The sequence below is a fragment of the Vipera berus genome (assembly GCF_964194415.1).
Source record: "Vipera berus genome assembly, chromosome: 1".
In the NCBI taxonomy this organism is placed as follows: domain Eukaryota; kingdom Metazoa; phylum Chordata; class Lepidosauria; order Squamata; family Viperidae; genus Vipera; species Vipera berus.
The window spans coordinates 67856779-67869298 of NC_138202.1; the positions used below are offsets into that span (position 1 = coordinate 67856779).

At 45.8% G+C, this 12520-nt stretch overlaps 1 protein-coding gene across 1 annotated transcript in view; it reads right to left on the bottom strand.

Moving 5' to 3' along the window:
• The window catches only part of LTK (leukocyte receptor tyrosine kinase), a gene marked incomplete at both ends in the record, with an annotated part of 140197 nt that overhangs the window by 100778 nt on the left and 26899 nt on the right, over nt 1-12520 (bottom strand). Inside the window, one exon of the mRNA XM_081341750.1 lies at nt 1084-1185. Within this exon, the coding sequence (XP_081197876.1) occupies nt 1084-1185 (102 nt within the window). The remainder of the gene's footprint in view (nt 1-1083; nt 1186-12520) is intronic.

The window sequence follows — 12520 nt, forward strand, 5'->3', positions numbered from 1 at the left end:
ATAATGTTTCTTTGTTGTAAACTGCCCAGGGAGTGCTGCAAAGCACTATGGGGTAGTATATAATCTAAATTCTATTGCCATTGCTATTTGTAGTCATGTTTGTGGGTTTTCAGAAGCATTTGCCTTGCTACAACTGGAAAGAGAATGTCAGACAAGACTGACCTTATCCAACAAGTTTAATAGGGCTGTACGTGATAGAAAAAGGTAGGAACAAAACAGGCCTGCTAAAAATATTTCCTTGAAACATGAAGTTGGCTATGTTCCATTGCAACAACACTTAGAATGGCTCAGTATTTTGTTCTAACTTTGTTCTAACAAAACCCTTTCAACACTAACATTTTGTTTTAACCTTGGGAGCATTTTAAATAATCCATTTAGCGATCAGAATGATTTGATAGTCTGAATGGACTATTTCAAAATAATATTCTATGACTGCTCAAAACGACTAAGTTTTGTTTCAATCTTGAACAAAGTCTTAAAATACACGTGTTTTGTTTCAAGCTCAGAATGCTTTAAAATGTCTGTTTTGAGCTTGACACATTTTTTCCACATTCCTGCAATTTATTCATGAATGAAATAAATACCATTTTTTTTCTGAAGGCTTGATTTAAATAAGAATGAATGCACCAACTATGTAACTGTAACACAGATTATATCTCTTATCATCCTCTGGCTAGATTTAATGTATGCTCATTTAACCTTACATAAAAATCTATATCCCTACCAGACATAAGTACACTGAAAGTCAGCACTGGCTTAAATTATTTATTCAGTTCACTCATTTTTCATTCAACTATTCCCTAAGCCTTCAAGGTCTATAGCAATAGTACTTGTATGTCTTCTTAGAATTCTTAAGGTAGATGAGAGGTACTTGAAAATTATTGAATTCCTTAGATTCCCTAGATAAGAACAAGAGAGGGCAAGAATCTGAAGAGTTCACCAAAGCTGTTTAAACATAAACTGCAACAAAAGACCAATACCAGCTGAGCTCTTCATTGGAAATAAATGAACTGCATGTAGGGCAAAAGAAAAGCAAACTGCTCAGTTTTATGGAAATATTTTAAAGAAGAAAGAGTAAAGTACCTGGATGGGAAGAATAACCAGAAGAAAGAATCCAGTTCCTTTCTGGAGGTACATAGGGGAAAGATGAGTCTTTCTCATCTGATTTAGTTGAGGTAACAACATCTGCAACAGAGGACAACAGTATGAAAGCCAAAATAAATAAATAAATAAATAAAAGAGCAAATCTTCAGTGAACATTCTAGAGTAATAATATTGTCTGATGAAAGTTCCTGGAGTTATGGTGAGCAACTTGAAAATAATAATACAAGAATGGCTTATTTACAAGAAAACATATCATTTCTTTTTAAAATTCTTTAATTGCTCTCTCTCTCTCTCTCTCTCCATACATACACAAACACACATACATCTTTACATAGAATTATTTACAGCTGACCCACTTCCTGAGGACTTGAGATGAGTTAAAATGAAAAAAATAAAACAAGCCAATACAAACAATACTGCAGTTGACCTAATCTAATTAATCCAAGGCAGCTCTTTCAACACCCATATACCGTATTTTCCGGCGTATAAGACGACTGGGCGTATAAGACGACCCCCTACATTTCCTGTTAAATTATAGGGTTTGGGCTATACTCGCTGTATAAGACTACCCCTCTTCCAACGCACACCAAATAAAAATTAAAAAACATCAGATTTGATTTTAATATGGTAATTTTAATTCAAATGCTTATGACATGCAGGTACTTAGTAGGAAAACTGTCACTTATAAACATAAGGCTGTTTGTCATCAAACATGTAAACATAAAACAGTGCAAGTGGATTAAACTTAATAATAATAATAATAATAATAATAATAATAATAATAATAATAATAATAATAATAATAATAATAATAATAATAATAATAATAATAATAATAATAAATTGGAAGGGACCTTGGAGGTCATCTAGTCCAACCCCCTGCTAAGGCAGGAAACCCTATACCATTTCAGACAAATGGCTGTCCAGTCTCTTCTTTAAAACTTCCAGTGTTGGAGCATTCACCACTTCTGGAAGCAGGTTGTTCCACTGGTTAATTGTTCTAACTGTCAGGAAGTTTCTCCTTAGTTCTAGGTTGCTTCTCTCCTTGACTAGTTTCCATCCATTGCTTCTTGTCCTGCTTTCAGGTGCTTTGGAGAATAGCTTGGCTCCCTCTTCTTTGTGGCAGCCCCTGAGATATTGGATCACTATCATGTCACCCCTCACCCTTCTCTTCGTTAAACTACACATACCCAATTCCAGCAACCGTTTCCTATTTTCCTAATTCACTTTTTCACTTTTCCTAATTCACTCTAAAGCTTTCCCTGCGCAGAGCCTTAAGTAACACCAGCTGCCTGCAATTAGTGCAGGTTCTCATCCCACCAGGCTCAAGGTTGAGTCAGCCTTCCGTCCTTCCGAGGTAGGTAAAATGAGGACTCAGATTGTTGGGAGCAATAAGCTGACTTTGTAATAATGCTGCTTGTGGGTGTGTGTGTGAAAGCTCTAATAAGCAGGCATATACATAGAATGAAGGCTAAGCACATTGATTTGTGTTTTAAATTGTAAGCCGCCCTGAGTCTTCGGAGAAGGGCGGGATATAAATGGGATTTTAAAAAAAGACCAAATGGGAGATCCGCTCCAGGTTTTCCAGCCAGCCCGCCCAGTTCCTGAGTCAAATGTGTCCTTAGAGCTAAGCAGCTGCTCTGGCTACGGCATTCCCCACCTGCCTTTCAAGTTGCTCTTGCATTCCCCACCTGCCTACAGCTGCTCTTCAACTTTAGAAGGAAAGACGCCCAGACCCCAGCCTGTAAAAAATCACAGACTGCAGCTTCTACTCCAATTGGTCCCGCTTTCCCTGCGCAGACTAAATGGAAGATCCGCTCCAGGTTTTCCAGCCAGCCCTGTCCCTAAAGTTTCAGCACCCGGCGTATAAGACGACCCCTGACTTTTGAGAAGATTTTCATGGGTTAAAAAGTCGTATTATACGCCGGAAACTACGGTAATAACAAGGCTTTTTGGAAGGCTAGAAGGTTGGGGCTTCTTTATCAGAGTAGGCAGGTTGGTCCAAAGAGCAGATGCAGTCAATGAGAAGATATATTGTTGATCCTCCAGCCACTCACCTCCCATAGCTTATATGGATGGCCTGAATCTGTGGCAAATATACTTTCTATTGGATACTGGGTTCACGCTTCAATGACAAGACGAGGCGAGTGAGTTCAGTAAAGATCATTATTTATTGCTTGCAGGATAACTGAGAAACAGGGCTGCAAATGCAGCAATTTATACCCTGGCCTCTAGGCAGTGGCCAATAGGTTTAAAGCAACCTATTGCCACCCTAGAGGTGGTGCTGGAGACGGGTTGTCTGAGGAGCTGGGAGCCGTTAGCCAGCTTCCCTGCTTAAGCAACATTCTAGCAATTAATGCACATATTACACTTTCCTTGTGTAAAATTTTACAGGGGCAACCAGCATATTGAATTGGTGCTAGGCACAAAGCAATAACAAATGAAAATAAATAAATAAATAAATAAATAATAATAATAATAATAATAATAATAATAATAATAATAATAATAATAATAATAATAATAATAATAATAATAATAATAATAATAATAATAAGTTGGAAGGGACCTTGGAGGTCATGTAGTCCAACCCCCTGCTAAGGCAGGAAACCCTATACCATTTCAGACAAATGGCTGTCCAGTCTCTTCTTAAAAACTTCCAGTGTTGGAGCATTCACCACTTCTGGAGGCAGGTTGTTCTACTGGTTAGTTGTTCTAACTGTCAGGAAGTTTCTCCTTAGTTCTAGGTTGCTTCTCTCCTTGACTAGTTTCCATCCGTTGCTTCTTGTCCTGCTTTCAGGTGCTTTGGAGAATAGCTTGGCTCCCTCTTCTTTGTGGCAGCCCCTGAGATATTGGAACACTGCTATCATGTCACCCCTCACCCTTCTCTTCATTAAACTACACATACCCAATTCCAGCAACCGTTCCCTATATGTTTTAGCCTCCAGTTCCCCAATCATCTTTGTTGCTCTTCTCTGTACTCTTTCTAGAGTCTCGACATCTTTTTTACATCGTGGTGACCAAAACTGGATGCAGTATTCCAGGTGTGGCCTTACCAAGGCATTGTAAAGTGGTATTAGTACTTCACTTGATCTTGATTCTATCCCTCTGTTAATGCAGCCTAACACTGTGTTGGCTTTTTTGGCAGCTGCAGCACACTGCTGGCTCATATTGAAGTGATTGTCCACTAGGACTCTGAGATCCCTCTCACAGTTACTACTATCGAGCAAGGTACCACCTATACTATACCTGTGCATTTGATTTTTCCTGCCTAAATGCAGAACCTTACTTTTTTCACAATTGAATTTCATTTTGTTAGATAGTGCCCAGTGTTCGAGTCTGTCCAGATCCTCCTGTATCTTAAGCCTATCTTCTGGAGTATTGGCTATTCTTGCCAGCTTGGTGTCATCTGCAAATTTGATGAGTTCCCCATCTATCCCCTCATCCAAATTGTTGATGAAGATGTTGAAGAGCACTGGGCCCAGAACAGAGCCCTGGGGCACCCCACTACACACTTCCTTCCACGTAGATGCAGTTCCATTGAGGACCACACGCTGAGTACGGCCAGTCAGCCAGCTACAAATCCATCTGGTGGTGATGCTATCTAACCCACATTTTTCTATCTTATCAAGTAGTAGGTTGTGATCTACTTTATCAAATGCCTTACTGAAATCCAAGTAAATTAAATTTACAGCATTCCTCTGGTCCACTAGTTTTGTCACTTGGTCAAAGAATGCAATAAGGTTTGTCTGGCACGATCTGTTTTTGACAAACCCATGTTGGCTTTTAGTGATAACTTTGTTCGCATCAAGGTGTTCGCTGATTTGTTGTTTGATTATCTTTTCCAGAATCTTCCCAGGTATTGAGGTCAGGCTGATAGGTCTGTAGTTTCCTGGATCTATTTTTTCCCCTTTTTTGAATATGGGAACTACTTCAGCTCTCTTCCAGTCCTCTGGTAGTTCCCCAGTGCTCCAGGATCTTTGAAAAATATAGCTCAGTGGTTCTGAGATCACGTCTGCCAGTTCCTTGAGAACCTTGGGGTGTAATCAAGGTTGACTCAGCCTTCCATCCTTCCGAGGTAGGTAAAATGAGGACCCAGATTGTTGGGGGCAATTAAGCTGACTTTGTAATAATGCCGCTTGGTGTGTGTGTGAAAGCCCTAACAAGCAGGCATATACATAGAATGAAGGCTACTGCTAAGCTTGTAAGCCGCCCTGAGTCTTCGGAGAAGGGCGGGATATAAATGTAATAAAAATAAATAAAAATAATAAAATAATCCATCTGGTCCTGGTGATTTGAATTCATCTAGGCTGGACAGGTGCTCACTTACCATTTTCTTGCCTATCTTAACTTGCGTTTCTATTCTGTTTTTTATGGCACTGGTTTTGGTAGGTTGGACTGTTTTTTCCCTTTGTGTAAAGACAGATGCAAAAAACGAGTTAAATAGTTCTGCTTTCTCCCTGTTGCTTGTCACCTTCTTGCCATTTTTCCCCACTAATGGACCAATCATTTCCTTAACTTTTTTCTTGTTTCTTATATGTTGAAAGAAGCTTTTTTTGTTGAAGTGGTTTAATTTTTGCCCATGGGCTTATTTGTTAGATTTAAGATCCACCTTTTGTTCTGGAACACATTAAAGCATTTATAACACTCTCTTCTCTGATTTTCCCTATAACAGTTGGTTCTGTGATATATTATAGTTTGGGCTCAGAGTCTGTTGGCCCATCACAGTGAATTTCTATGGCTGATGGTAGACTAGTATCTAGGACTGACCAGTGAAAATCCAATGCTTTAACATTTTCACCATGACTCTACAATTTCTTTCCCAGCCAGCCACTACAGGCTCAAATCCCATTCATTGATATATGAAAAACAGATGTTGGTGCCAGTATGCATGATTTTGCATTTTACTTACTCTGAACTTCATCTGCACTTTGAAACCCTTTGACTCAGTCCAGAAATATCCTTTTGCACAATTCATTTTTTTATTTTACCCTCTTGAATTGTTAGGTATCATCAGCAAATGCAGCCACTTTGCTACTCAGCTGTGAAAATTACCAGAGGCTGTAAACTAACTATAGTAATAAAAACAGTAAAAACTAGCTATAATAATTTAGATCAAAGATTGGGTTAGGACAAGATAAGATCTTGTGAGAAAGAAATGGATATACCATAAAGTCTTGTTTGCATTAAAGTTGCCACAGAAATTTGATTGTCTTCAGGTCATCATTTTTCAGGACACTAGGATAATCATGTTACTTTAGGACCTTGGACCTGTACACCCACCTCCCTAGGACAGGGGTAGGCAACCATGCTGGCTCAGGAATTCTAGGAGTTGAAGTCCACGAGTCATAAAAGAGCCAAGGTTGCCTACCCCAGTCTAGGACATACATCCTATTCCACCCGGAGATTGGCGATTTTGTACTATAGTAAGTAAGCTACTCAAGGCAAAGCAATCTATCTTTATTCTCTCATATTCACCACAGCCATTGATATACCTCAAAAGTCTATCTCTAAATGCAGAATTTCCAAATAGTCAGAGTAGGAAGACAGACAACAGAAAGGAAGAATCAGTGGAAGCCAACTGTCTTGTAGTTCCCACTTTCTTGCAATCCAAGTGCAGCATCGGTTGCTGCAGATAATTCAAAATGAAAGCTAACAAAAAGAAAAACAGAGATCTAAAATCAAGCCAATAGCAGACATGGCCAAAGTTACATCATCAATTGTCTCCACAAATATTTCACAATCTCCCTAGCCAGAGGAAATGGCCTTTCTCTTTCTTGCTTGCATTTTAGACTGTAGGGTTTTTTTTTGTTTTTAAATGACCTGATTAAGAATTGGCTGTAAAGTAAGCCAGTAAACAAAACCTGATATGCAGCAGGTTAATCACTTACAGCAATGTCAATTCATGATTAATTCAGAGAATTCAAACCAAATATCTAGTAGCAGGCAAAGTGAAAAAAAAGAAAAGAAAAACCAGGCTTCCAGCATTACACAGTAACTGGGGGAAATAGGAAGATACTATTTCTAGCACTCAGGACTCAGAAGCTTTTGAGTGCCATCCAAGGTTCAGCTGCTCCTTTTACAAAATTTCTGTTCACAAGTGGAATCTAACTCTTGAATTAACTGTGATTTCTGTACCTACTGCTACCCACATTCTGAAAACTGAGTAGAGGTCAAGCAATGAGTCATCTCACAACTCTGTTTGGGCTCATCCTCATGTAGTGACGTTTATGGAAGGAGTTCAGAAAAAAATAACTAGTAATTGCAGCAACACAACTCAACTCCCATCCCTCTTGAACATTTGTGCACACAGCATCATTTGTACAAATAGGTGGGCCTTTGATCACATTGCCAAAGCACTACCTTGACTTTTTTGATTTTCCCAGAAGAAAGTAGGGTTTGCCTTCTCCTTTCAACACCCTTTGTTCTGTAGTGGGTCCGACGCAAGGAAGAGACGCCAGCTGGAGTACGTGTTCAGCTCTTTATTGGAAGGGAGTAGCATACTGAGGAATGAGGGTTACCTGGCCTCCTTAAATACCTAGCCAGGTAAGCGGACAACCAATGGGGTTGGCCCTAGGTTTCCCGCCGAAACTGGGTTTCCCGCCAAAACCGTTCAGGCCAACACCCCCTGGTGGCTTTTGCTATGCAGGTGCCTGCATACATAACACCCCTCCCCCCTTAGAGAAGAACCACATAACAATGATAAACAATTTGCAACTAGCTACGTAACTATATACACTGTGTGTCAAATGCAAGGCAACTGTGTGGTGGTCACTTGCACACATAGTCCGCCAAGTAGGCAGGTGTCCTGTGGGGCCGGGTGGATCATCTGGGCATGGCTTGGCCCTGGGCTTGGACAGCCGGTTCTTGAGGCCTCTGTGCTGGGTTGAGCCGAGCTGGGTTCAGGAGGCCCTCCTCCTCTGGTTCTTGTTCTGTGTTGTTTCCGGTTGGGCTGACCTCTCCTGGGGTGTGGCTTTCCAGTTGGGCGTGTGTGGTGCACTCAGGGACCCTTCCTCTGAGCTGGTCGATGTGTCGCCTTATGTGTCTGTCCCCCTCCACCCCCACAATGTAAGAGAGGGGTCCAGTTTTCTCAACCACTGTCCCCGGAGCCCATGGATGCCCTGCCCCGTAGTTCCTTGCCCAGACCAGGTCCCCCACGTTGAGAACTCTGTGTGCTGGTGATGATGGTGATGATGGTGATGATGATGATGATGATGATGGTGATGATGGTGATGATGATGACAATGATGGTGGCCTATCCGTCTCAGCTGCTACTCGGTCCGGGTGTAAACGGTCCAGCTTGGTGATGAGAGGCCGTCCCTATCGAAGTTCTGCTGGGCTCTTTCCGGTAGCAACACATGGTGTAGTGTGTTGGGCGAGTAGGAATTTCGCCAGCCTGTGATGCCAGTCCCCACTAATGATGCACCGGAGTGTGTCTTTGGTCGTCCTTACCATCCGTTCAGCTTGCCTGTTGGTCGATGGATGGAAGGGCGCGGAGGTGGCGTGCCTAATCCAATTCGCCTTCAAGAACGCCTGGAAATCAGTAGCAGTAAACTGAGGCCCGTTATCAGACACAATTATGTCGGGGAGGCCGTGTGTGGCAAAGAGAGCTCTGAGCACCTGGATTTTCCTACCCGAGGTCATGTCGGGAACAGGGACTACCTCCAGCCACTTGGAGTGGCTGTCCACTACTACTAAGAACAGTTGGCCCTGAAATGGCCCTGCATAGTCAATGTGGATGTGGGACCAGGGTGTGTGTGTGGCCTCCCACCTGTGTACTGGTGCGTGTGGCATTTCTGGCCTGGATCTCTGGCACGTGTAACAGGCCCTGACCCGTTCCTCAATGTCCTTGTCCAGCCCTGGCCACCAGAGGTAGCTTCTGGCCAGTGCCTTCATCCTAACCACCCCCGGGTGTCCCTCATGTAAGGAGTCCAATACTTTGCCCCGGACTGCGGTGGGAATGATGACCCTGCTTCCCCAGAGGAGGCAACCCCTGTGTGTGCAGAACTCGTTGCGCCTGGTGAAATAGGCCTGGAACTCAGGCCCTGGGGACTTGTCCTGCCACTCTGTGCAAACCCATGCGTGTACCCTGCTCATGATGTTGTCGGTGGCAGTGTTGCTGGCAATGTCCTTGGCATGGAGCGGGCATTCTGGTAGCTCCTGCAGGGCTAGGATCTGTGTTGCTGGTGCCGGGTCTGGATCAGGGGTGTCTATGGGTAGCCTACTTAGACCGTCTGCGTGGCCCATCTCCTTCCCTGGCTTGTGCACCAGCTTGCAATTGTAGGCTGCAAGGAAGATGGACCACCGGAGCATTCTGGGGGACAGAATTTGGGGTGTCTGCCTGTCCATTGTGAACAGGCCCAGGAATGGTTTGTGGTCCGTGTAGACAGTGAACTCCCTGCCATACAGGTAATCGTGGAATTTTTTGATTCCTGCCACGATTGCCAGGGCTTCCTGTTGATTTGGGCATAGTTTCTTTCTGCTCCAGACAGCGTCCTGGAATAGTAGACTATGGGAATTTGCGCCCCATTGGGCTCAAGGTGACTTAGTACTGCGCCCACGCCATAAGGGGATGCATCGCACGCGATGCATATGGGCTTTGTTTCAATGAAATGGGTTACTGTGGATTTATCTGACAGTAGTGCCTTTAAGGCTCTGAAACTTTGGTCATGGACGGAGGTGAAGACCCATGCTGCCTGCTTGTCCAGTAGCCTGTGAAGTGGCTCTGCAATGGCTGCCTTGTGTGGAAGGAATGTGTGATAGAAGTTCAGCAGGCCCAGGAATGCCTGTAGCTCTGCCTTGTTCTTGGGTGTGGGTGCTAGTTTGATTGCCCTCACCTTGGACTCTGTGGGGTGGATTCCCCTGGCATCTACCCGGAATCCCAAGAATTCTATGCTGCATTTCTCCCTCTTGAGTTTGAGGCCAGCTGTGCGCAGCCTGGACAGTACCACCCTAAGCCTGCCAGCTCTTCTGCTGATGCTCCTGCAATCAGGATGTCATCAAAATAGGGGCAAACTCCTGGGATGCCCCTGAGTGTCTTCTCCATAACTTCCTAGAAAATGCCAGGAGCAACGCTGACCCCAAACTGCAGCCTGTTCACCCGGAATGCTCCCCTGTGTGTTACTATAGTCTGAATGTCAGCTGTTGCCCTGGTAACCGTGAGTTGCTGGCACGCCTGCACAAGATCGAGCCTTGCAAAGATGGCGCCGCCTTGGAGGGAAGTGAGAACGTGGCTGACCGTGGGGACCGGGTAAGCATGCAGGTTTAGGGCGCGGTTCACCGAGCACTTGTAGTCGGCGCAAATCCTTATTTCCCCATTGGATTTAAGGGGGGTGATGATTGGGGTTTCCCACTCCCCCCCATCTACGGGCTCTAATATTCCCTGGGCCACCAGCTTATCCAGTTCGTGCTCGATTTTATGTTTGAGCGCGAAAGGGACTCGCCGCGGCCGGACCCTAACAGGGGAATGTTCGAGTTAAGCTTGAACGATATTGGGGGCCCTGTGTACCTGCCCAGCGTCCCGTCAAAGACGTCTGCGAACTCCTTGCAGACGGCCTCGACGGAGTCTCCCTGGATCTGGTGGATCCCAGAGAGTGTGATTCCCAGGGCCTCAAACCAGTCTAGACCGACCAGGCTGGCTCTCCGGCCCTCTACCACTACAACCTCCAGGTGCTATTCGCGACTCTTAAACCCCACCAAGACGGTAGCCTCCCCTTTTACCTTGACCGGCGAATTCTGAAAATCGGTCAGGGTTAAATTTGTAGGCCGTAATTTAATCCGCTGCTTGCTCCGGCTATTAATATATTTAAGGGTCTCGTCTGAAATGATCGAGACCGCTGATCCGGAGTCAAGCTCCATGCTGCAAGGAACGCCTTGCAAGCGGATTGTTAGTCTAATTTTGGGTTTGAGCAGCCGGTGGCTACCCGTGTGGTTAATGGCCAGCCGGCTCTCAACATAGGCAATTCACGTTTTGGTTGGGGCCCCAGTACCTTCGAACGGCGATTCCTCTGGTTGCAGCTCGTGGATCTCCTCTCGGGGGCAGCGGCTACGACAGACCGCGGCTATGTGGCCTGTTTTCTTGCAGGCCCGACACATGGCCGCCTGGAACTTACAGAGGCTGCGCACGTGGTTTCCACCACACCCTGCGCACTTCTGAGGGTTGGTGGCATTGCTAGGGAGCCTGGGGTTGTCTGGGCATCTGCCTCGCTGGTCAGGGGTCGACTTCCGCTGGAGGAGGTCGATGCTCTGGTCGTCCTCGGCTGTGGCGACCTGCCGGTGGATGCTGGCCACCTGGCTGCCGGTCCGGGTCTCCTGGACTGCTTGGATGGCCCTGCAGGCCGCTTTGTGGGCCAGGATGGCGTCCTCGGCTTCCTGGAGCGAAACCTCCTCTCTCTCGATCAGGCGCTCTTGCAGCCGCCTGTCTCGTAAGCCGCAAATCAGCCGGTCCCGCAGCCGCTCCTCCAAGTTCGAAAACTTGCAGGCGACGGTGGCTTCTCGTAGAGCGGCGAGGAATTCGGCACCGGACTCGTCGGGGCGCTGGTCCCTTTTTTCGAACTGCGACCTCGCGGCCACTTTGGAGTGCCGGGGCCGGAAGTTGGCATTGAGCTTGGCCACGAGGTCCCAGTACGCGAAGGTGTTGATGGCCTCTGGGGCGAACAGGTTCGCAGCGATCTCCAGGAGTGCTGGTCCCCCGATGCAGAGCAGGGCTGCCGCCTTCGCGCCGTCCTCCAAGATCTGATTGAACCGCATGTACAGTTCGGCGTGAGCCAGGTAACGGGCCCATGTCTCGGGGTGGCGGGTGTCGAATTCGCGGGGTTGTCCGGCTCTTGCCATCGCGGTGCTGGTTCGGGTCTCGAGTCGCGGATGTGATGACCGGCGTGGTCCGGTCGGCTGGCGGTCGTGGGGGGAAGAAGGAAGGAAAAATGCCTTTTCCCTTCAGCTCGCGGAGCGTTCCCCAGTGACTTCAGCTCCTTGTCGGCAGCAATCCCACCTTCGTCGCCACTGTTGTGTAGTGGGTCCGACGCAAGGAAGAGACGCCAGCCAGAGTATGTGTTCAGCTCTTTATTGGAAGGGGGTAGCGTACTGAGGAATGAGGGTTACCTGGCCTCCTTAAATACCTAGCCAGGTAAGCGGACAGCCAATGGGGTTGGCCCTAGGTTTCCCGCCGAAACTGGGTTTCCCGCCAAAACCGTTCAGGCCAACGCCCCCTGGTGGCTGTTGCTATGCAGGTGCCTGCATACATAACACCCTTTGTGGTCTGAATGATTGGTGGTGCTTTATTTACATATCACTTATTTCTGAAAACTGGAGATGGTGTACAATAACAGCAACAGAATCATAAAATATAATTTGTAATAAGGTTATTCTGTTATCATCTGTGTACTGATGATATCGTACCCCATGCTGTTGGATGATC